At 40.5% G+C, this 25,007-nt stretch overlaps 1 protein-coding gene across 1 annotated transcript; it reads right to left on the reverse strand.

Annotated features, from left to right (window-relative positions):
• Positions 1-10,574: 10,574 nt before the first annotated feature.
• LDAF1 (lipid droplet assembly factor 1) lies at positions 10,575-22,241 on the reverse strand. Its single transcript, XM_043975343.1, has 5 exons — positions 21,807-22,241; positions 19,505-19,687; positions 15,252-15,420; positions 14,000-14,138; positions 10,575-11,450 (listed from the first exon to the last, which is right to left on the reverse strand). Exons 2-5 carry the CDS (start codon positions 19,595-19,597, stop codon positions 11,372-11,374), a joined length of 480 nt encoding a protein of 159 aa, XP_043831278.1. The 5' UTR covers positions 19,598-19,687; positions 21,807-22,241; the 3' UTR covers positions 10,575-11,371.
• Positions 22,242-25,007: the final 2,766 nt, after the last annotated feature.

Raw genomic sequence — 25,007 nt, forward strand, 5'->3', positions numbered from 1 at the left:
GAGCCTAAGGAGGAGTTCAGCTATCCTACTCCAGCAGGGAACCAGGAAGAAATCTTGAGTGTTGGGAGGCCTAGGTGGGGGAGGGGTGCCGCCTTGTAGAAACTAAGAAACAAAGCACACAAACTTTTGCTGGCTGGTTAATTAGTAAGTTGGCTTGACATTATCTTTGGACCAGAGAACAGGCCAGTCAAGAGGAAAACCTGCACTTCCTCAACCCAAAACACCTGGGACCCTCTGAAGCTTGGGACGGTGTAGCTGGAAAGTAGGGCCCGACCAGATGAGGGAGTTAAAAGTCAAGTAAAAGACGGCAAGATGAGCCAGCAAAGAAAGTTGAGAATTATAGAAAGTTTCTTTAGCGACAAGGAAGATCAAGGTGCACCCTCAGAAGAGGATAACAACCTCAGAGCCCCTACATCCAAAGCTTCCAAGAAAAATATAAATTGGTCTCAGGCCATGGAAGTACTCAAAAGGGACTTTGAAGAGAAAGTAGGAGAGAGAGAAGGAAGATTTAGAGAGGTGAAGGAAAGAATGGAAAGACAAATGAGAGCAATACAGGAGAGTCATGAGAAAAAAGTCAACAGCTTGAAAAGCCAAATGGAAAAGGAGATATAAAAGCTCTCTGAAGAAAATAATTGCCTAAGAATTAGGATTGAACAAATGGAAGCTAGTGAGTTTATGAGAAAACAGGACACAGTAAAGCAAATCCAGTTGAATTAAAAAATAGAGTGCAATATGAAATACCTCCTTGGAAAAACAGCTGACCTGGAAAATAGATCCAAGAGAGATCATTTGAAAATTATTGGACTACCTGAAAACCATAACCAAAATAAAAGTTTAGACAGCATCTTCTAAGAGATCATCAGGGCAATTTTCCCTGATATTCTAGAAGCAGAAGGTAAAATGGAAATTGAAAGAATCCACTGTTCACCTCCTGAAAGAGATCCCAAAAGGAAAACCTCCTGGAATATTATAGCCAAATTCCAGAGCTACCAGGTCAAGAAGAAAATATTTGAAGAAGCTAGAAAAAAGGAATTCAAATACTGTGGAGCTACAATAAGGATAAAACACGACCCAGCAGCATCTACATTAAAGGATCAGAGGGCAAAGGAACTGGGACTACATCCAAGAATCACCTACCTAGCAAAACTGTCTATAATCTTTCCGAGGAAAAAATGGGACTTCAATGAAAAAGAGGACTTTCAGGCATTTGTGATGAAAGGACCTGAATTGAATAGAAAATTTTACTTTCAAATACAAGACCCTAGAGAAGCATTAAAAGGTAAACAGGAAAAAGAAATTATGAGGCATATTAAAAGATTAAACTGTTTACATTCCTACATGGGAAGATAATACTTTGAACTCATAAGAACTTTCTTAGTATTGGGGTAGCTAAAAGGAATAATATATTTAGAGGACACAGATTTGAACTGAATATGAAGGAATGATATCTGTAAAGCATTTATTTTTGGTTTATCCTTGTTCTTTGTGGGGCAAGCAGGGTGGTGTGTCTTATGTCTGGGTCCAGATTTGGGCTTGGGGCCTCCTAGGTCTAAGGCTGGTGCTTTGTCCACTGTACCACCTAGCTAACCCATGATGACTTCTTTAAAATGGGGTTGAGAGGTAGGAGGAATACACTGGGGGAGGAGGAAGAGGAGAGGTGGACTAGGGAGAGGTAGCTCACATGAAGGAAACAAGAAAAAGCTTATGGAGGAGAGGGGAGGGGGAAGGAGTGAGTGAACCTTACTATCATCAAAACTGGCTCAAAGAGGGAATAACATACATACTCAAGTGGGTGTAGTAATATATTTTTGCCCTGAGGGAAAGTGGGAGGGGAAGGAGATGGGGGGGGTGGGAAGAGAGGAAGGAGGGAAGGGCAGATTGGGGGATGGAGCAATAAAAAGTAAAACACTTTTGAGGAAGGTGATGATGTTCTACATAACTGCACATGCATGACATATTGAATTGCTTGATTTCATAGAGTTGAGGAGGGAGGGAGGAAGAAAAATTTAGAACACAGAATTAGCTCAAAGACCTTAATCTCATCTGAGTGGGCTCAAGGAGAGAATAACATATGCATACAATTGGGAGGAGTAATCTATTTAACCCGACAGGAAAGTAGGAGGGGAAGAGTATTAGGAGGGTAGGGTGAAAGAAGGGAGGGCAGAGTAGGGGAGGGGACAGTCAGAAGTAGAACACTTTTGAGGAGGAATAGGCTAAAAGAAGAAAACAAAGTAAATATCATGGGAAGGATGGAGGGAAATAGTTATAATGATTGATTATAATGGCAAAATGTATGGTACCTACTTTGCTGGGCTATTGTAAAGAAAATTCTTTGTCAAGTTTAAGGTACTACATAAAAGTTACAATGAACAGGACATTATCAGAAAAACCTAGAAAAACCTACATGAACTGAAGCAGAGTGAAATGTACTGTATACAAAATAACAGCAATAGTGTAAGATGATCTGCTGGGAAGCCTGTGGTTATTTTCAGCAAGACAATAATCCAATATAACTCTGAAGGATTTATGAAAATTGCAATCCATCTACAGAGAAAGAACTGATGGTATCTGAAAACAGATTGAAGCACATTTTTTTTGACAATTCCTTAATCTGAAGTTTTATTTTTATTTGTTTTTTCTCACAACCTAGCTAATGTGGAGATGTTTTCCATGACTACTCATGTATATCTTATATTGAATTGCTTGAGTTCTTGGGGGATGGGAGGGTGGGAAGGGAGGGAGGAAGAGTTGGAACACAAAGTTTTAAAAAATTGATGTCAAAATTTTTTACACGTAATTTGCAAAATAAAATTCTAAAGAGAAACAAGTCCAATAACTCTAAGATTTTAAAATTAACATAAATACATAGTATTTTACCCTCTAGCCTCTTCTGAAGTAGAACAGGAAATAAATGCAGTACAATCTCCCATCCATGCTCAGTGTCTTTTTTGAATTTGCATAATTTTCATATCTACTTTCAAAACAATCAAAAACTTTGTACTTCATGGATGAAAGACAATATATACAATTTATTATTATGGTATACAAAATACATAGCTGTCAACAACTGATTGTCTCCCAAATTAAAAATTTAAGCCCTTTGTAACTGCATAAAAACTCTTTGTAAATCAGTGGTGAATGCTTATAGATAACAGATATAATAGGAAAAATTTCACCAAGTATGTATTGGGCATTTCAAGCTGAATGTGTTAAAGCTATCTTAACCACAGTATTAAGGGGCAGCTAGGTGGTGCAGTGGATAAAGCACTGGCCCTGGATTCAGGAGGACCTGAGGTCAAATCTGGCCACTTACTAGCTGTGTGACCCTGGCCAAGTCACTTAACCCTCATTGCCTCACCAAAAAAAAAAGAAAAAGAAAAAAACCCACAATATTAAACTCAAGTCTTCAAGAGCATCTACTTCAGTCTTCAGTAGTCTGAAGTTGCCACATCATTAGAATCATGGGGAAGACCAGAGGGAGCTCTTGGTTTTTCTGTTTTCAATTCTGAGGCTGGTGCTTAATGGCTATTGACTGTTGAGGGTGGTGTCAGGAGGAGTAGGGAATTGGGCTGTGGACCCAATAAGATCTTATATTCTTTTTTTCTATCCCTTCCCACTGCCTAGATAAGGGATAGGAACTACACACCATCATCACTTCTCCAGATTCTTAGCTCTCCAGGGACTCCTATTTATACAGGAGCAGCTTGCCTCTTTATTCCTTAGAGCTATGGTCTCAAACTCAGACACTGAACCATGCATATGGATTCCTGAGGGTCACACAGCAACTTGGAAAACCACATATTAATTGTATCTATTTTTTAAAATACTTCCTAATTAACTTTTTTTTTTTTTGGTGAGGCAACTGAGGTTAAATGACTTGCCCAGGGTCACACAGCTAGTAAGCGTTAGGTGTCTGAGACTGGATTTGAATTCAGGTTCTCCTGAATCCAGGGCCAGTGCTCTATCCACTGCACCACCTAGCTGCCCCTCCCAATTAACTTTTAATCTGCTTCTGGCTGCACTGAGAAGTGGCCACATGTTTGACACTTCCAGCTTTGAGTTTTCCCTCTCTCCCAGGAAGTTTAGACTCGGGCTGTAGTTGGTTCTACAGCTTACACTCCCTCAGGAGAATAGAGTACTAAGACTCCAGATTTGATAGGACCAACCTGAACCTAACTAAATGGCCAAACTGAACTCAATCAAGCTTAGAAGACCTGATTGCTGATGTTTTGTTCCTTAGAGTTGTGGGTTTTTTAAAAATTTCAGTTAAGTCACTCACTCGTGACTCATGGCTCAGGCCATGAGTGTTACTGCCTCTGTTGATGTCCAGCCCACGTGCTTGACACTTCTGCCCTGCAGTGCTTGGTTAATTATTATTGTTTGTCCATTTTCAAAGAAGACCAGCGGGTGATGTCTTGACTCATACATGAATTGGATTTAAGTGAGGCAAAATTGCACAAAGTCATCAAACTCACTGTCTCTTCCAGAGTCATTGAAATCCAGTGGCAAGAGGAAAGTCAGGCCAACTAGTAACAGCCTTGGTTAACGGCAGGCATTTGATAAAGATTAATTCACATCCTCATACTCTCCTTTCAGTTAGGCTTGACAATATCTTTGTGGTTCCCAAAACTTGATGCTGGGTAGAGTAATATCTCTTTCTAACTAGGACTTGATTTTCCCAAGTTTCTCCCAGTTATATGGCCACCATGTACCACCCCCCAACACACACACACACACACACACACACACACACACACACTTTTCTGCTTATTAATGGATCAGCTTTAAAAAAAAAAATCTCCTTAACTTGTACTCCCTCTTCTGGTTAAGCAAAACTAATGCATTCAATTTGACATTTTTGTCTATCTCTTGCCCCAGTATAGCTTCTTAGGCTTTGAATGGGAACGGGGAAGGCTAGTAGCACAGTTAAAACAGAAGTAAATGAGCTCTATACTGGCACCTTGTCCAGGACCTTCTCCAGTTTTAAATTCCCAAATACTGCAAATATAGAAAGTGCTATAACTTTGAAACTTTTCAATTGTCTCATCTTCTCCTTTAACCAAGTGTAATGGAAACCATGGTACTTTTAAATGCCCAAGATTCTAAGGGAAGGAGTCCTGGCCTGAGTGACAGGAGGCCTGACTTCATAGGAGCCTTAATCTAATCATTTAGTAAACATTTATTAAGTGCCTACTATTTGTCAGGTACTATGCCAAATACTGAAGATACCAAAATAAACCAAAACAAAATAAAATCCAGTTCCTGCTCTCCAGAAGCTTATAATCTAGTGAGGAAGACAAGACACAAAAAAGGAAGTTGTAAACTCTAGCTGGAGGTCACAATGAGCTAGAGGGAGACAATGATCTTTTGGAGTTAGACTTAGTCCATTTAATCTTAGACCTTTTGGGCATGTGTGTGTGTGTGTGTGTGTGTATTGGGGATGGGGGGGTAGGAAAAGGTCATGGGCTTTATATGATTATATATTTTGGGCAATGAGGGAGTAAAGAACAGAGGAACATAATAGACCAATAAATAGTGATTCCAGAAGGAAAAATCACCCAGTTTGTTGAGAAGAGGAGGAGGACTTCAAAAGAAAGATAAGACAAATAAAGAAGAAAACAAGCATTTATTAAGTGCCTACTATGTGTTATACACTGTGGATAATAGTTATCTTAATTATGCCCACTTTACAGGTGAGAAAACTGACAGAAGCAAAGGTTAAGTGACTTGCCCAGGTCACACAGCTAGTGTGAGGCCAAATTTAAACTTGTCTATTCTGTCCTCGGGCACAATACACTGTACTACCTACCTGCCTCTAATAAGGAGAGATCTATTTTGATATTACCTATGCTTTTACCACCAGGCTTTAATCAACCTAAGATTACTTGGTAAGGGCTTTTTCCTCCCTCTTAGTAACTTGACAAAAATTACAAAAAATAGAAAGCCAATATTAGAGGAACTGCAGGAAGATAGGTATGCCCATACATTATTGGTAGAACTGTAAACAAGTTTTCTTTTCTGGAAAATAATTTGGAATTATGCTAGAAAAAAAAGGAATAAAACATTTTTACCCTTTGAGTGAGAAATACCATTTCTAGGTATATATTTCAAAGAGGTCAAAGACAGAAAGATAGAAAGGTCTCATGTGTGTGTGTATACATATATACACACACATTATATATTGGTTTTTTGGGGGGGGGTTTGCAGGGCAATGAGGATTAAGTGACTTGCCCAGGGTCACACACCTAGTTAAGTGTCAAGTGTCTGAGGCTGGATTTGAACTCAGGTCCTCCTGAATACAAGGCCAGTGCTTTATCCACTGTGTCACCTAGCTGCCCCCCACACACATTATATATTAATAGGAGCACTTTTTGTGGTAACTAAGAACTGGAAACAAAATAGATATGCACTGAATAGAGTTGTTGAATCTTTTTCAGTTTTATCTGAATCTTTGTGACCCCAATTGGGGTTTTCTTGGCAAAACTACTGGAGTGGTTTGTCATTTTACAGTGAAGAAACTAAGGCAAACAGGGGTAAATGACTTGCCTAGGGTCATGCAGCTGCTAAGTGTCTGAAGCTAGATTTAAACTCAGGAAGAGGTGTCTTCTTGAGTCTAGGGCCAGTGCTCTACCCATTGAGCTACCTAGGTACCCCTATTGAATGGGGAATGGAAAGGTAACAAATTATGGTACATGAGTATAATAGAATATTGCTATGCCATAAGAAATTATGAATGTTTATAAAAGTTCAGAGAAACATGGAACAACTTATATGAACAAATATAGAATGAAGGAAACAGAAACAGGAAAACAATATACTTAATTATAATGTAAAAAAGAGCCCCAGCCTGAATACAGAGTAATTATAATGCATAAACTTTGGCGCGTGAGAAGAGTTGAGAAAATGTATTGTCTTACTTCATTGCCAGGGTGGGGGACTATGGGAAAAGAATATTGAATACACTGTAAAAGTTGGTCAATGCATTGGTTGATTTTTGCTGAGCTAATTAATTTTTCTTTCAAAATCTGTCATGAGGGAAGACTTGCCAATCAAGGGAGGGAGAAAGGAATATATTTGGTAATCAACATTATGTAAAATACAGAAGCAGTTGTTATAGTTCCTATTCTCAGAGGGACAAAAGGCTTAGTCCTGGGCCAAGACCACATTCCATTGAGCAATGGGTGATTAGTCAAATGGGAGAGTATTTGGAATATGCCTCAGTGTTGCTGCCAAGAGAAAAAGCTCCAAGATAACACTATATTCCAGGGGACAGCTTGTTCCCATTAGTATTTCTGTCTACCCATACTAACCTGTGCAAAGTTGACAGGTCTGTGATCATGGACAACACAAGTAATCTGGATGCACCATGGCTATATACCATCTTAATGGACAAGGTTTAAACCTGGTCCTGTTGAGAGCTTTCAGATTCTGTCATTGTGCAGGCTGTTGAGTTCTAAAGTCTGTTTGAAAGGTGTATTATCATCTTCGTTCTCCCCTCTAAAGTTTTAGGGGTTTTGTTCCAGACCAGTGAATACAACAGTGTTGGGAACTATCAGTGTAGAATCACTCCTCTTTCTTATTCCAAGAGAGTAGAATAGGGGCACCAAGACATTAAGTGACTTGTGTCCCTGGTCACACCTCTAATACATGGCACAGGTAGAATATGAACCCACGGCTTTCTGACTCTGAGTCGGAGGATTGAACACTAACCCTCTATCCATTATGTTAAGTTGCCTCTGTTTTTTTTAAGCATTAGCTCCTTTAATCAGACAATTTGTAAGGGGGAATTTTTTTAAAGAAGTCTAAATTAGGGGAAGCTGGGTGGTGCAGTGGACAAAGCACCAGCCCTGGATTCAGGAGGACTTGAATTCAAATCTGGCCTCAGATACTTGACACTTACTAGCTGTGTGACCCTGGTCAAGTCACTTAACTCCAACTGCCTCACCAAAAAAATAAACAAACAAAAAACAACAACAACAACAACAACAACAACAACAAAAAGAAGTCTAAATTACAGGACTGTCCTCAGTGGGAGCTTATACAAGAGAAGCCTGTTTGCTAAAGAATTCAAAATTTACTGTGATTAGACCTTTAAAAGCTACTAGCATGTTCATGGTTTGAATGTTCATGAAGCTTGCTCTTTAAATATGATTATAATTTGACTTTTTGCAACTGTGGCAAGGCAGGTGGACCTTCGAAGCAGGCATGTCTCTGGGATGCCCAACCTGTAATGGAAGGGAAACAACCATGGAGCCAGAGGTAGGGAAGCGCTCTTAACAAGTACAGGCAATGCTGGTTTAAAAACTCATTTCATTGGGGGCCCTTGCCCACTGGTGGATGTGAAATTGTAGCTATTACTTATGAATCACTGTAGCTTCAGGTTGGAAGGGACTTACCTCAGGGGCCAACCCCCCCCCCACACACACACAATGTCCCTCCAAAGTGGGAACCCCCTGCTTCTCAAAGCAGCAGAGTCCTAGAGAAGATTTCATTATTTAGTAAGTTTTTCCTTATGCAGCTTTTCTCCAGATTCTATTCCAGTTCTGCCTTCTGAGGCTAATTATATTCTCATATAATTTATAATATGTTATAGTATATACTATGTACATAATATGTAATATATCAGTATCACATGATATATAGTATATCATAACAATATATGACATAATATATAATCTAATAAGTATTTATATAGTGCTTTTTGAGGTTTGCAAAGAGTTTTACATATTTTAACTTTTTTTTTTTTGGTGAGGCAACTGGGGTTAAGTGACTTGCCCAGGGTCACACAGCTAGTAAGTACCAAGTGTCTGAGGTCACATTTGAACTCATGTCCTTCTGAATCCAGAACTGGTGCTCTATCCACTTCGCCACCTAGCTGCCCCCATTAACTCATTTGATCTTCATAATTACCCTTTGAGACTGGGGCTATCGTTGGCCCCTGTTTTACAGATGAAGAAACTAAAGCATTGAGGTTAAAAGACTTACCTAGGGTCACACAGCTAATATGTGTGCAAGGCTGGATTCAAACTCACATCTTCCTGTCTTTGAAGTCTTGTGTTCTATCAGCTTTGTTTTCTTGTGCTGGTCTTTCCAGGACTTAAAGACAGCTACCATTTCCCACTCCCCAAATCTTTTCTCTGATCTAAAACATCCCTAGTTCCTTCAACTAATCTTCACATTGGGTACAGAAGAATCTTCCTTCCTCCTTCTCACCACCCACCTTCAGCTGAAGGTGATCTCTCCCCTCCTTTAAATTTGTAAAGCACTTTATTTGGAACCCCCACCCCCACCCCATCCCCTTTGCATGTATCCCACCCTACCTTACAGTGTAATTAGGATACTAGATTTAGAGCTAGGAGGGACCTCAGAGCCAATCTAACTCAACCCCTCATTCTACAGGTGAGAAAATGGAGACACATAATATGGAAATCTGCTTTGCATGACTTCACATGTATAATGGGTATCATATTGCTTGCTTTCTTGATGGGTGGAGATGAGGCTGGAGGGAGAGAGAGAATTTGGAGCTCAACATTAAAAAATGAAGACAAATGAATGAATGGATAGCTAAAATAATTTTTTTACCTTTATTTATTTATTTGCTTGTTTTTTATCTTTATATCCTTAGTGTCTAGCACATTTTGGGATGATACTGATCTGAGACTTAATGGGAGTAGATTAAGAGCACTCCCACTGAAGAAAATCTCTCTAACAATATAGAGAAACACCTGCTCTACAACTCAAATTCCTGGAGAGCTGCCTGGGCCACGAAGGGGTTAAGTGACTTGCCCAGAGTCCCACAGGATGTGAACCCAGGTGTTCCTGACTGTCCATGGCCAGCTCACTATGAACTGCACAATGCTGCTTTTCTACATATGTGTGTGTATGTATACACATATACATATGCATATATATATATATACACAAATACATGTGTGTATATGTGAGTGTGTGTATGTATATGTGTGTATATATGTACATACACATATATGTATGTGTGTGTGTGTATCTATATAGAGAGAGAGAGAGAAAGAGAGAAAGAGAGAAAGAGAGAGAGAGAGAGAGAGGGGGAGAGAGAGAGAGGGAGAGAGAGGGAGAGATTGAGATTAAGGGCACCTAGGTGGCTCAGTAGAGCCTATTATTCCCTATCAGAAGAGTACCAGCCCTAGAATCAAAAGAACCTGAGTTCAAATTCAGATTCAGACACTTACTACCTGAATGACCCTGGGCAAGTCACTTAATCCCAATTGTATCCTCTGTGTGTGATAATTATATTTCAATAAGACTTCCTTTGTAATCCTATGTAATTTACACCTTTAAAAAATGTTCTTCTGTGAAAGCATCTCTAGGTTTCACCAGTCTGCCAAAGGGGTCCATTTCACATGCAAAAAAGGTTAAGTACTCCTGAGTTTTGGGCTCACCAAGTGACATCAATATCATGAAATTAATTAAAGCCTCCTCAGTAGTGAAACCAACAAAGGCTGCCCAGCTTGTCTGAAATGCAGACTACTTAGTTCTATAGAGACACTGGCTAGCATCCAAGCCCCCACTTAGAAGAGATTAAAAGGCAAAGTAAATAAATAGAATTTAGTTTAATAAAGTAACAGGCAAATAATGCATTATCATGGGAACAGAAGTGCTAAAGTGTGTCCTTTTACATACATTTTCCAGGAAATAGACTAATAGAGCAAACTCTGAAACAATACTCCCAAAATACATAAGTATTTTTTTCAAACTATTAAAAAGATTAACAGTACATGTTTGGAGTGCATCCCTTTTAGTCCTTTCAGTCAAATATCTTCAACAATAAATTCTAATAACAGAATTTCAGTCTTGAATAAGTAGCTGCTAATGTTATTATTCTGATAAAAGTAATTAAGGCTTGTGTTTCTTTCTCTCCCCATACCCAGATCCAAATGGAAGAACTCAATCCCTTGCCAATCTGCTTTGAATAAAGTCCCACATTTAAAGACATTGAGCCCCTAGAGGTAAGTCCTAAGGCTTAGGTTTTGGCTTTTTCAGAATACTAGCAGCCTCTCTATCCAGGAGAGGATTTTTAACTCTTTTATTTATTGTTTTACTTTGGAAGAGGGATGGGGAAAGAGATGGAGTTGTGTCATTTCCAAGACTTGCTGGTATTACTCTTGTGGGTATAGCCCCATGACAAAGCCTTTCTGACTGCTGCTGCATCGACACCCCGAAGGACCCTGTGAATCTTGTTCTCCCAGGGGTCCTGCAACAATCAACCCTGAAAATACTAAAGAATATTTCTGTGGTGGTGATCACCTATTAGTCCTGCCCCCTGACAAAAGCTATAATCCAATGTCATAAACAACATGTCCCAAAGCCTTTTAAAACAAAGTACTGCTTTCACTCAGTCGTGCCTGGTAGAATCGGGATACTGGACAGTCATTGGGCGCTTGCTTTCAAGGATATGGTGATGTTTCAGTGAGCTGCAGAATAAGTAAAAGGGAAGAGTCAGCTCTGAGACTGCATTAGAGTGTACATAACTAAATATTTAGCTTTTTTTGCCACTCCTTGTAACCACTCACATGAGGTGGTTGTCATTGTTAGACCCACTTAACAGGCAGCTAGGTGGCACAGTGGACCTAACACTAGACCTGGATTCAGGAAGACCTGAGTTCAAATTCAGCCTCAGAGACTTACTTGCTGTGTGACCTGGGCAAGTCGGTTTAACTGCTGCCTGCCTGTTTCCTAATCTATAAAATGGGGATAATTATAGCCCCTACTTCCCAGGGTAGTTGTGAGGATCAAATGAAATAATATTTGTAAAGTGCTTAGCACAGTGCCTGGCACATAGTAACTGCTTTGTAGATATTAACCATCATTATTATTTCTCTGTCTCTTTGGGTTTATTCTTTCCTGCTCTTCAGGGAAGGAGTATTGCACATGGAATGGAGCAGGCTACAATTTTGTAAGATCTCAAAAGTCCCAGGGATGGGAGCCCATGACATAGTTTGCTATCAGCATGGCCATAAGGAGCCACCTGTGAGATAAGGCTTAGCAATGAACCTGACTAGCAGTGGAGAAGCCATTTACCTCATTTACTGGCTATGTTACACATGGAAATTGAATTTGGTGGGGCAAATGCTTTGTAACAAATACTTTAAGAAACAGGGTGGTATGGGGAGAATGGGTCTCCAATTGGGGGAGGTGGGGGATGTTTTATACTTCTTTACTTATTATATCTTATCAGTAAATATCCTTTTATAACAACTAATTGTTATTAATTGATTAAATGAAACTAAGGCCCAAATCAGTAGAGGGCATCATTGATATATATGGGAGGTATTAATAGCCATGTATTTAGAGTAGACCACATGGGTATAGAATAGACATGGAGAGTGAGTAGACCACACCAGAATGAGGTTTCAAGTCAACAGCATTAGGACACCTTCAATCTCTCAGGGGTACCCCTGAAACTATGAGAGAGGGAGATGTGGTCTTGATCTAGGAACCCTAGTCATCAGAGTGGCCTCTGGGATAAGGAACCCCAGAACTAGGAAGGGACACACACACACACACACACACACACACACACACACACACCCCTTGTCTGGCATGTGTCAGAAGTAGTACTTGAACTTAGGACCTCCTGAGTCCAAGGTCAGTTCTCCAATACCATGCTGCCTGCTGCCACTCTATATATTTAAAAACACTGTCCCATTGGTGCTGCTACTATAGCAGTTTGTTCAGGAACAATGAAGAGCTTAAAACTCCTTAATTATATATATATATACACGCATATATATATATACCTATAGAGAGATATAGATATATAGATATTAATTATATAATGATGGGTCGACATTTCTATTCTTTTCTCTGTTCTGACTGATGCAAGAATGGGAAGTATCTAATAAAAGCCATATAGCAACTACTTAATATATATGTTAACATATAATATCTATACTATATATTATCATAATACAATAATATGGTATATAATGATGTTACATTACGGTGTAATGATATATCAATATAATATGTAATATTACTCCCCTTCACATACCCTTTAGTCCAGCTAAACTGGCCTTCTTGCTGTTCTGGCACATAACAGTTCATCTACCCTCTCCTTGACTTTGCACAAGCTGTGCCTCATGCCTAGAATGCATTCCCTATTCACTTCTGCCTCTTCAAATCCCCCTTGGAATGTTGTTCAAAATTCAACTCAAATGCTTGCTCCTACCATGAGGCCTTTCCTGATCACCCGTGCTAGTGCTTCCTCCCTGAAAAGTTCCTTTGTATTTATTTTATATATCTTCATATGTGTGCATGTCATTTCCTTAAGCTCCTAAGGAAGGAAATGGCATTTTTGTCTTTGTATCCCCAGTGTTTAATACAGTATGTGCAATATAGTAGGTGCCTAATAAATGGTTTCTGATTGATTCTAAAACTAATGGATCTTAGATTTAGAGCTAGAATGGGCCATAGGAAGGACTCTATAAATGGTCTTTCCATATAAGGTTGGAAGTGATCCAACTGACATTATAAACTGCTTTTGAGCTTGATGTGTGGCATGTGATAGGAAGCTCCTGGCCTTTCCAAGAATTCTTAACCATTTTTGTGTCATGACCCCTTTTGGGAAGCCTAGGGAAGCCTATGGGCCCCTTCTCAGAATAATGTTTCTCAATGCATAAAATAAAATTCATAAAAATCACAAATGAAACCAATAATCATAAAATACAATTATCCAATTTTTTTTTCTTAAAAGTTCACAAGCACTAGGTTAAGGACTCCTGATCTAGAGAGTAACCAGAAGCTGTTTATATATATATATATTTTTTTTAAACAAGGCAATGGGGATTAAGTGACTTGCCCAGGGTCACACAGCTAGTGTCAAGTGTCTGAGGCTGGATTAGAACTCAGGTCCTCCTGAATCCAGGGCCAGTGCTCTATCCACTGCGCCACCTAGCTGCCCCCTATATATATTTTTTTAAATCCTCAAATAAGGAAGTTATATTCTTATGTTAATATTTACCCAAAAGAGAACCAATAGTTGATGAGGCTCGAGAGAACCACGTAGCACACGCTGAGGGTCCCAGACATGGCCAGTGACACGAAACCCAAGCCACACAGCACACAGAGCAGGCTGAGACCGCCTACAGATATAACGACTCCTGGAGAAAGGAAAAATGCCAGTTACCAGAGGGCTCAGCCAAGTTACAAGGACTGCATTTGCACTCAGTGACGCAGATATGATTGATATTCTTTGATGGTGACTGGGCCTTAGTTAGAGAAAAAGTTCTCCAGAGTTCTCCCCTTCCCCTAGAGCAGGGGGAAGGAGGAGAAAGGAAGGCAGAGTATAAAGATGGATACCTTGTATTTTCAGAGTACTTGCCATCTGAAAAGTCTAGAATGTTTTCCTAGATACTTTCCAGAGAAAAATAAAGAAAAAATACGACAAAGAACTAGCACAGAGAGGCATAAAATCCCCTCTTCCAGGTCAAACAGCTACTTAAGGATTCCATCATAACAAATAATTTCTAATTTGCATCAAGAACTATAAGAGGGCAAGATAAAAGTCTAAAAGGGACTTCTCAGCTTAATCAGAAGCACTTGGTCTAAGAGATTTTGACTAGAACAGACATAATATTGTATACGATTAAGTGCTCAATAAATTTTATTCAACTGAGTGGCCTTAGGCAAGTCACTTGACCTTTGGGATTCAGTTTCCTCTTCTGTAAAACTGAGGGTGTTGGGTTAGACTTCCCTGGCTTCCTTTAATTCCAACTAAAATTTCATCTTTTACAGGAAGCCTTTACCATCCCCTCTTCTTTTTTTTTTTTTAAAGACAATAGGGGTTGGGTGACTTGCTCAGGGTCACACAGCTAGTAAGATTCTGAGGCTGGATTTGAATTCAAATCCTCCTGACTCCACGGCTAGTGTTCTATCCACTTCGCCACCTAGCTGTACTGTCCCCCATCCCCTGCCTCCCCATCCCCTCTTAATTCTAGTGCCTTTCCTCTGTTAAATATTTCCTATCTATCCTGGATATACTTTGCTTTGTATATATTTGATGACATGCTATCTCACCTATTAGATTGTAGACTCCTTGAGAGCAGGGACCTTCTTTTGCCTCTTATTTTTAATCCCCAGTGTTTAGCACAGTGTCTGGCACATAGTAAGCACTTAATAATTATTGATTGGCAGATGATCCTTTAAGGTTCCTTTCAACTCTCCTTTTAGCCTCCTATGATTAACCCATTTTATGGAGAGAAAATATGAAATACCTTCCACTAATATAACTCCAACACAGGCAGCCAGAGACATCAGGACCACAAGCAGTAGAAAGATTCCAATGGGAATGGCAGATATCATAATGAACATCAGCAAGGTTAAGGCAACAAAGGGATGTTTATCGAGGTATCGACCAATTGGAGAGTTCATAAAAGCAATCACCTGTGGACAAAGGGGACACAAAGTTACTACATACAAGGTCACGCTGTCATTTTAACTACTTTAGGGGGGGGACAGCATCTCAAGGTCTTTTCTCCTGGTCATATTCCTAACATGATTCTATTCTAGGTCAATAGTCGAAGTCTGGGTAAATAGTCAACCAAATTATGAGTATGGAATGTCCTGATAGATATGACAAAGCCAAAGAGACTTAAGCCAAAGGAATGGTTTGGGGTTTTTTAAAGTAGCATGGCATGGTCTGAACCTGTTGTTCGTCTTTTGTTTCAAAGAGGACCAATGACATCATGGGATGATGTTTTAACTCAAGTGTAAACTGGATTTAAGTGAAGCAGAGTTGCACAAAGTCATCAGCTTCATTCTTTCTTCCAGAGTCATTGAAGTCCAGTGGCAAGACAAAAGTCAGGACAATAGTTAATGGTCTGGGATGCAGTAGATGACTTTGGTGTCTTCGATGTCTGACCAAGATCTAAGCATTCCACAGCACTTGCTTCAGCCACCTTTGTGACCGTTGGAACAAACTGTTCTTATCCATCCATTCTGACAGGGGAATTCTTCACATACTTGGGATAGATATCCCCCTAACTCACTGACCGTTACCCTCAACTTGATTTAGCTTGTCTGCCAAGATGGTTTTACTGGGGTGTGGCTGCTTCTCATGCTTCAGGTTCTTGGAGCATGCAATAAAATATAGCACCTACTACAAAGCAGATACACATTGAATGGAATTGTTCAGTCATTTTCAGTCATGTTTGACTCTTCATGACCCCATTTGGGGTTTTCTTGCCTTTCTTTCCTTAACTGTCAAATGCCAGGTTGGCCTCCATGACCCTGATGGTTCCTTTCAACTCTAAAAATAGTTGGTATAGAGCACTTTGCTAGGGACTGGGGATACAAAAAACAAAGAAAGAAAACAGAGCCTATCCTCAAGGAGTTTGCATTCTCTTTGGGGATACACCCAAACATCACTCACGTATGTTCCTTTTTCTCATCTTTCTTGGGGCTTCAGGCTCTCATCACCTCTTCTCAGTTGAACATCCTAGTTGGTTTCCATTCCTCAGGTTTATTGCCTCTAAATCTTTCTCCACTTTGCACCTGTAGCTCTTTGGTTTCAACTCCCCAGAATAAGATGCCCCCTCACCCTTCCTGGTATCCCCCTATAAAAGGGTCCATTTATATTGAGTAGTTTCTATTTAGAGTTAAGTAGCTTCTGTACTTAACTCAAAGGCAGTCCTATAGTTCCTTTTATTAAAGGTTCATTTACATTAACTATTTAAATAGTTTCTATACTTAACTTAAGGGCAGTCTCATAGTTCCCTTTGTTCTGTTACCCTATATACCCCTTCCTCAGTCCCCATCTTTGGGTATTACTAGCAATCTTGCTTTGTGATACTCCGAGTTATAGCTCCTCTGACACCATTAAAGACCTTATTTCTCCTGTATTGATTGTTTCATTAATTTTCAGGTTAACACCCCTCACCCTCCTTTTCAGCCTCCTTTGGTATGTTGTCTTCCCCTGTTATATTGTAAGCTTCTTGAGAGCAGGTACTGTCTTCCTTTTTCTTATTTATATAATATTCATATAATAAATGTTCCTTGGATTGAGTTAATCCAAGATACAACCAGCTGCCAAAGTGTCTTTCCTAAAAACCAGGTCTGACCACATCACTTCCTTACTCAATAAATTCCAATGACTGTCTGTTGCCTCTAGAATCAAATATAAGCTTCTCTGTTTGGCATTTAAAGCACTTCACAAATGGGCCCCAGCCTATTTCTCCAAAACTACATATTATTCCCATTCCCACACTCTATGGTCAGGCCAAACTAGCCTTTTTGCTGTTCCTTATACACGTTCCCCCTCCCCCATTATCTTGTGCCTTTGCACTGATTCTCTCCTATAGCTAGATTACACATCCCTTATCACTTCTACTTCTCAGAATCCCTAGTTTACTTCAAAATTTGGAATTCAAAACTATAAAAATATTTAGGGGCAGCTAGGTGGCACAGTGGATAGAGCACTGGCCCTGGAGTCAGGAGGACCTGAATTCAAATCCGGCCTCAGACACTTGACACTTACTAGCTGTATGACGCTGGGCAAGTCACTTAACCTCAACTGCTTCACCAAAAAAAAATGTTTATTATTTTAAAAAATACCTAAAAATGAAAACCCACTAACCTTTTGAGCTAAAAACATTGAGTTTAAAATAATAATATTTTTAAATCAAACTTTTACTCAAAGTACTTGATTTGCATTTAAAACAAGCAGTAAGTCTGATATATGAACTGAAATATTCTTATAAATAAAACAAAAGCATTTTAAAATTAAATTCATTGATTTTTTTTTTTAAAAAAAGATGTACACCAGGATGACTAGAGATGGTCCCAAATGTTTAAGGCAATTGGAGTTAAGTGACTTGGCCAGGGTCACACAGTCTGAGGTAAGATTCAAACTCAGGTCCTCTCAACTTCAAGGCCTCTATCTACTCACTGCACACCTAGCCACCCCACCTCTACAGATACAAAAAGAAGCAAAAGATAGCTCCTGCCCTCAAGATACTAGCTGTGTGACCCTGGCCAAGTCACTTAACTTATTTGCCTCAGTTTCCTCATCTAAAAATGGGGATAATAACAACACCTACCTCCCAGGGTTGTTGTGAGGATCAAATGAGATAATGTTTGTAAGGCACCTAGCAAAGTATCTACCACATAGCAAGTACTATATAAATGTTAAGTATTAATTATTATTATTGCTGTTCTTATTACAGTAGTAGTAGAAATATCCCCACAGGAAGTTCTTACACACTAATGAAATAACAGCTCTATACCAAAATAAGAAATATGTTTATATTATAGATGTGTGTGTACACATATTTATGCAGCAACAAATCAACAAACACTTATTAGGCACCAATTATGCGCCATGCACTGTGCTAGGTGCTGGAGATAGATGGGTATATATATATACATACACACATGTATGTATGTATGTATAAATATGCATATATATGTATGTATATGTATAATTACAGACACAAAAACATTTGTGTGACATGTGTTTATATACATACAAAGTGCTAAGGAGAGAAAAGTTTTCTAAACCCAAGGGTTAAAACCATTTCTAAGGCACTGTCCCATCTGCATCTCAACAAGGGTATGAATACACACAATGCTTTGCATACCTGGAAATAGAAGAACCAACAACAAAAACAGCATTGGTTCTGGGCCACTTCTGAATTCAATAGCTGTTTAGTGGGTCCTGAGTTTTCAGGAGAAACTGGTCTTGACTTGTTGCCCCTTATTAAGCTAGCTCCACTCTTTGATAAAGGGAACTAGCTGGACCATTAAGTGTGAATCACTCAAACCGCCAGGTTGGAGGCTACCATATAAGGAGGAAAAGGAGGAGTCCCGTGGGATTTAGGACACTTTGCTGATTGTCAGCTGATCTTTCTTACTGGTGAGGTGGTGGGGGTAGGGGTGGTTAGGGTGGTAAATAACATACCAGATTGCTCCCCTTCTCCTAGTGATCCATGCTCCCTAAAATAAAGACCCTGTGCTTTCTTTAAAAACTTGACCACCTTATTGCTCAAGAGGGAAACAAGGGGACACCTTAAAATGTTTTCCCACTGCTGTACCTAAAACTGCCTTACTCCAAGAGGGACTAGGTTGGTCTATACCAAAGTAACTGAATGCTCTACTTAAAATTATCATGAGCATGGCCATAGGCAACTAATTTACAGGAGTTACAGTTCTGTATATGTGGAGAAAGTTTACACACCGGGATTTCCTTACACTCTGGAAATCACTGGACCAGGAACACAATACTGTAGAATCTGATTGTAAAAGACAAATTTGTTTTGCAAGAGTATACATATTTGTAATAGGTTTCATTTTTCTTGCCTTCTCATTGAATGAGGGAAGGAGAGAATTTGGAACTGGGGTGGGGGGAAGAATAAATAAGTCTCAATACTTAACTTTTTTCATTTTTAAAAAAAGAATGTAGAGGCAGCTTAATCTTATAATAAAGGGTCATGTTCAGGCAACAGGCAGCCTGAGGATGATTCAAACTCACCTTGGAGTTGCTCTGGATGGAATTGATCAATGAAGCTAGCTTCTTCTGCAGCTCCTGCAAATCTCTGGATGTACTGGAGGTCTCCATTTTCATTATCCTTCTTTCCTACCTGCTCAAGCTTCCTCAGTCAGGTGGCAAACAAAATAACCCAACTCTATTTCACATGTCTCTGTTTACTTCTTGCTGTAATTAAGAGAAGAAAGTCAATTCTTCATCAATTAAGGGGTGGCAACAGATCAGATCAAAGTACTGTAGCTGCTGAGCATAACCTCTAACAAAGGTCCTACTTTCCTCCATGAAGGGCCTATCTGACCAACTCCCACTGACACCAAACTCACCTTTTTTTTTTCCTTTTTGCAGGGGAATGGGGGTTAAGTGACTTGCCCAGGGTCACACAGCTAGTAAGTGTCAAGTGTCTGAAGATGGATTTGAACTCAGGTCCTCCTGAATCCAGGGCTGGTGCTTTATCCACTGCACCATCTAGCTGCTCCTCAAACTCACCCTTTGTAGACGCCCCCTGCCATTTACTAACATACCACATATTTGAGTTCTGGATTTGTATTGTCTTGAATTTCACTCTAATTGCTTTAAATACCCAGTCCTCTCAATGTCTCTAAAAACTGATTGTGCCCACAGCACTATGCTAGCCTCATAGCAGGTTTTCAATACATACCCATTAAGAACTGAAATGACATCAAACCTGAATGGTACAAAGGTGAACTGAGTCTAAAACCATGCTCATCCTCTTTTTCCCCTATCTCCAAGTGACCCATTTGGTTTGTAATATCAACCCGAAAATGATCTTATCTCAAGTCCTGTTCTACTTGAGTAGTTCCCAAGCTTATTCAAGATTTATTTGATTTCTAAAGCTCTTTTATATCAAAAAGCCAAATTCGGTAGTGGTTGTATCTAACATTACAAAGCCCCTAAGAGCTCCTGATCAACAAGTATTTACTTAATTCCTGTCATAGAGACCGGATATTTATAAATCAAATCATACCCCATATGTACTAGAGACATTTGATACAGTAATAATACAGTAAAGCAAAAAAGTATTTTATAAAGCAAATATCCCCTTCTGATCTTATGCGTCAAGCATAGATTTTCAACTCAGGTCTGCCTAAAATAATCCTTCAGCAATAGCTCCAGGTTTAGGGGCATCCTATTGATTCTGTTTATCTCATCTCTGCTCTAGGCAGCCTTGTCCTCCCCAGGCCACTTCTTCATGAGCTGAGAAACTGGAATCATTACATCAATAAAGCTTTCCCCTCCCCATCTGTCACCAAGCCCATACAGGCATCAACACCAACTCCTGTTTCTAAGGTTCTTTATTACTCCGCTTTGGTATCTAGACAGTGATTTTCAACCTTTTTTTTGTATGTCAAGGACTCCTTTGGAAATCTAATAAAGCTTGTGGCTTCCTACTCAGAAGAATGTTTTTAAATGCATAAAAATACATAAGATTACAATGGAAACTAATGATATTGATATAGTTTCACATATATATACACATATATGGTTATATGGTTATAAATAACATGTAAATACATACATGCAATATGTTTATATATGTACATGTTATAAGCAAGTGTATTTATATATTATATACATGCATATATGTATATCTGCATATACACGTATATGTATAAAAACAATTTCACGAAGCCCAAGTGAAGGAAGTCTGGCTAGGCCATTTCATCCAAAAAAAAGGAATAAACCCCAGCAACTCCCAGAGGCAACAACCCAACCCCCACAGGGAGAAGACAGGGCCTTACCAATCTGTCTGGACAAATTTTATAAGTTAGAGTTCAGGGAGGGAAGCCAACATCCTACTCTCATTCCTGATCCCCAAAGTAAATACTGCCTCTTTCTCTCCCTCACTCTACCCTTCTCCTGGGGGCCAAACTGTCACCCCAACAACATTCTAATCCAGAGCTCAGAGCTGAGACTGGGCAGAATTGGGCTGGGGTAGGATCGCGATCTTTCCAATGGAGAAAGGAGCACCAGGGCTCCCCTCTGTACCTCTCCCTTCTTAGATCCTCATATACCAGTATTTCCTCCTTCCCAAACCTCAGACCCAACTCAGGGCTCTTGGTTCCCAAAGGGCCCCGAAAGTTAGGGAGCAGAAAGACCCTAGTTCCCTTTAGGGCCGCAAGGAGAGAGAAGGGATTGAGGGAGCGGTCACCCCTTTCCTAAACACAATGTATGTTTTGTTTTGTTCCGGGAGCGGGGGTGGAGGCAGCCAGTGCTTCCCGCTCCCCCAGCTCCCTCCCTTCCCAGCTCAGACACCCAGGACTCTCACCTGGTCTGGACTCCCTCCGCAAGCTCCAGCCGCCCCAGACCCCGCTGCCCATCCGCTTTGGCCAGCGGAGCAGAGTCCCGAGGGTCTCCCAGCTGCACGCGGGAGGAGGCGGGGAGACGGTAAAGGCGGAGGAGAAGTCGGATCCAAAGCAGACGCACGTAGGGGGAGGGAGCTGGGTGACAGCCGACCTCGGCTTCTCTCCGGGCCCTTCCCCGCCCAATCCGCCTCCCGCAGCCGGCACCACCCCTTCTCCGCTGGGTCCCCTCTTAGCCTAGCCAGGAAAGGAGCTCCACCCAAGCCTGGGACGGGGTCGGTTTGGAGGAGCTGTGGACAGCCCGGGGCGGAGCGCAACGCTATAGCTGAAGGAGCGCTAGGAGAAGCCGGAGAGGTTTGGGGCGAGCGGGCGGAGCAACTGGACTGGGATAGTCAGGGGGAGACAGCTGGTGCTCATTGTGGATGGTGGTGGCGTGTCCGTGCAGGGCCAGCTTGTGGTGTTGGCTTTATGCACGGGGCAGTCCCTTACAGTTCCCTCCCCGCTGGGCTTTGGTGGAGAAACCAGGGTACCAAATAAATTCACTAACGTCTTACTATGAGTAGTACTTCCTTTCTTACAAAAGGCGGGGGAGGAGCCTAAAGGAATTCATCTCTAATGGGAGAATTCTGAGCCCTAAAATGTCCTTCTCAATGTCTTGGAGTGTGTGTGTGTGTGTGTGTGTGTGTGTGTGTGTGTGTGTGTGTGTGTGTGTGTGTGTGTGTGACTAGTCAAGTCAAGAAGCCTTTATTAAAATTTATTAAGCGTCTATTCAGTGCCAGGCACTGCTAAACTCTAGTAATACAAAGGTAAAAGACAGTCCCTGCTTTCAAGAAACTCACTGTCGAAGTCGGGGAGGTAAGTAGATACCAAGAAGATAAAGACGGAATAAATTGAAGATAATCTCAGAGAGGAGACACTGAGATTAAGAAGGATCGGAAAAGGCTTCTTGCAGAGAGCGAGATTTTAGGTCAGAATTGAATGCAGCCTGGAAAGCTAGGCAGTAGAGATGACAGGTGACAGTTCCAGGCAGGGGAGACAGCTAGTGAGAATACTAGTCTGAAAAGTCATTATATTGGAGGAGCAGTACAGAGGCCAATGTTGCTGAATTACAGCAACATTGTACGGTCTAAGAAGATTGGAAAGATAAGAAGGGGCCAACCTGAAAGAGAGATGGCTGTGTACTGAGCAAGGCAGAGTTAAATGTCCTACCCATAGTCCCAGAGAGCATCAGTATGGGAGAGAGGATGTGAACTTTAGGTCCAGCATCCCATCATTTGACACCACGTTGCCTCTCCAGGTCCTGAACTCCTTCCACTATATCCTCCTGTTTCTCTATATACGAGCAGATGAGTTCAATGTGATCTAGTGAGAAACGACATCCTTTGCTGGATTGAACGCTAGATCTAAGAGTCCAGCGATCTGAGCTCCACCACTTATTAACCATGTGACCTTGGGCCAGTCTCTTAACTTCTGTGAATTTCAGTTTCTTCATCTCTGAAATAATAACACTTGCAACTACCTCACCCACACGCTGTTGATGAGGACAAATTGAGATTATGAAGACAGAGTGCTTTACAAATCTTATTTGATATTTGGAGGAAATAGAACTTAAGTTTTCTCTAAGGGGAAACTTTTCTTTCTGTTATAATTCCCCTCCCTCCTGTGCTTCTGACTGTCCTGGACTTTGCCGCTCTGACCATGACTTAGCTGTCTTCTTATCCTGCATCTTCCCTCAGCCATTGAAGAGAGTGGAGCTTTTCCTGATGGAGAAGTGGGGGGGTTGGGTGGGGGGAGTGATCTCCATTTTAGGGATAGAGCCAGGCTAGTAGGTTCTGACTTTCCAAACTCGCCACAAAGCCCTCTCATCAGTACTTTCCCTTCCCTTCTCCCTTTAATATTTTGCTTCTCTCCCCCTACCACCCACCTTAGAATATAAGCTAGAAAGTTCACTGGGACCAAGATGAATGATTATTTTATCTACTCACACCTTAAGTGCTGGGCACTTAATTAATTCACACTGGGCAAGTATATTGTATTAGAAGAAAGTACCAAGATTTTGAAGTTTAATCTGGGTACAAAGGGTACTCGCCAAAGGATGGAGATAAGATTTATCTAAGACCAAGATATGTTGCATCCTGGTTTCTCTGCCTAACTTTTTATACAGAGAAGGCCTGTGTGAATGTCCTAAAGCCCTGGATACACTGATTACAGGAGAAGTGGAGGCCACACTTATTTTTTCTTCTTTTTTGGGGGGGCAAAGAGGATTAAGTGACTTGCCCAGGGTCACACAGCTAGTAAGTGTCAAGTGACTGAGGCCAGATTTGAACTCAGGTCCTCCTGAATCCAGGGCCTGTGCTTTATCCACTGTGCCACCTAGCTGCCCAGAGGTCACACTTATTAACTGTTAATGTTATATATCACAAAATCATAAATGAGAACAGATTATTAAAATTCTAGTGTGAGCATTTACCCCCTCAAAACTTAGCAAATGCTACACATCGGGGATCAATTTATTGTTTTGTTGATTGTTATTTGAGATTTAAGAAAGTAGTTTATCGACTGGTAGATTTTTTTTTTTTTGGTGAGGCAATTGGGGTTAAGTGACTTGCCCAAGGTCACACAGCTAATAAGTGTTAAGTGTCTAAGGTCAGATTTGAACTCAGGTCCTCCTGACTCCAGGGCCAGTGCTCTATCCACTGCGCCACCTAGCTGCCCCATGACTGGTAGATTTTTGAGGTAGAGGTGACTTGAGAGATATTTAGTCCAACTCCATATTTTACAGATGAGGAAGCTGATGGGTGATGATTACTTTCCCCTCTGAGATTGTGGGGTAAAAAAGCCATTTATGACTTTAGAACACTTAAATATGCTATATATGAGAGATTCTACTGGTTATAGTGGAAAAAACATTGAATCTAGAAGGCCTGGATCAAAATTTCACCTCTATCTCTTACTAGAGGTAGTCTTTTTTTTTAATTAATTGCGATGACTATATCGGTTTTGGGTAAGAAAATTTTATTACTGTTATATACCAGTAAAGGATTGACCATGAGTCTTCCTAACTTTTCATGGTCTCAGGCTCTGTGGTAGAGAAAGCAGAGTTTCAGCTTGGCATCTAGCTAGAGCAGGAGAAAAGACCCATGCTGTCTCCAGCACATGGTCTCAAG

Source organism: Dromiciops gliroides, chromosome 1 (genome assembly GCF_019393635.1).
Source record: "Dromiciops gliroides isolate mDroGli1 chromosome 1, mDroGli1.pri, whole genome shotgun sequence".
In the NCBI taxonomy this organism is placed as follows: Eukaryota; Metazoa; Chordata; class Mammalia; order Microbiotheria; family Microbiotheriidae; genus Dromiciops; species Dromiciops gliroides.

Excerpts from the sequence above, each read along its gene's own strand:
- LDAF1 (XM_043975343.1), bottom strand. The coding sequence starts at position 19,597 with ATGAAAATGGAGACCTCCAGTACATCCAGAGATTTGCAGGAGCTGCAG. Across the intron at positions 14,139-15,251 it reads TGGAGTTATATTAGTGGAAG|GAGTCGTTATATCTGTAGGC; the intron begins GTATTTCATATT and ends TCCTTTCTCCAG. Across the intron at positions 11,451-13,999 it reads AACTATTGGTTCTCTTTTGG|CTCACTGAAACATCACCATA; the intron begins GTAAATATTAAC and ends CTTATTCTGCAG.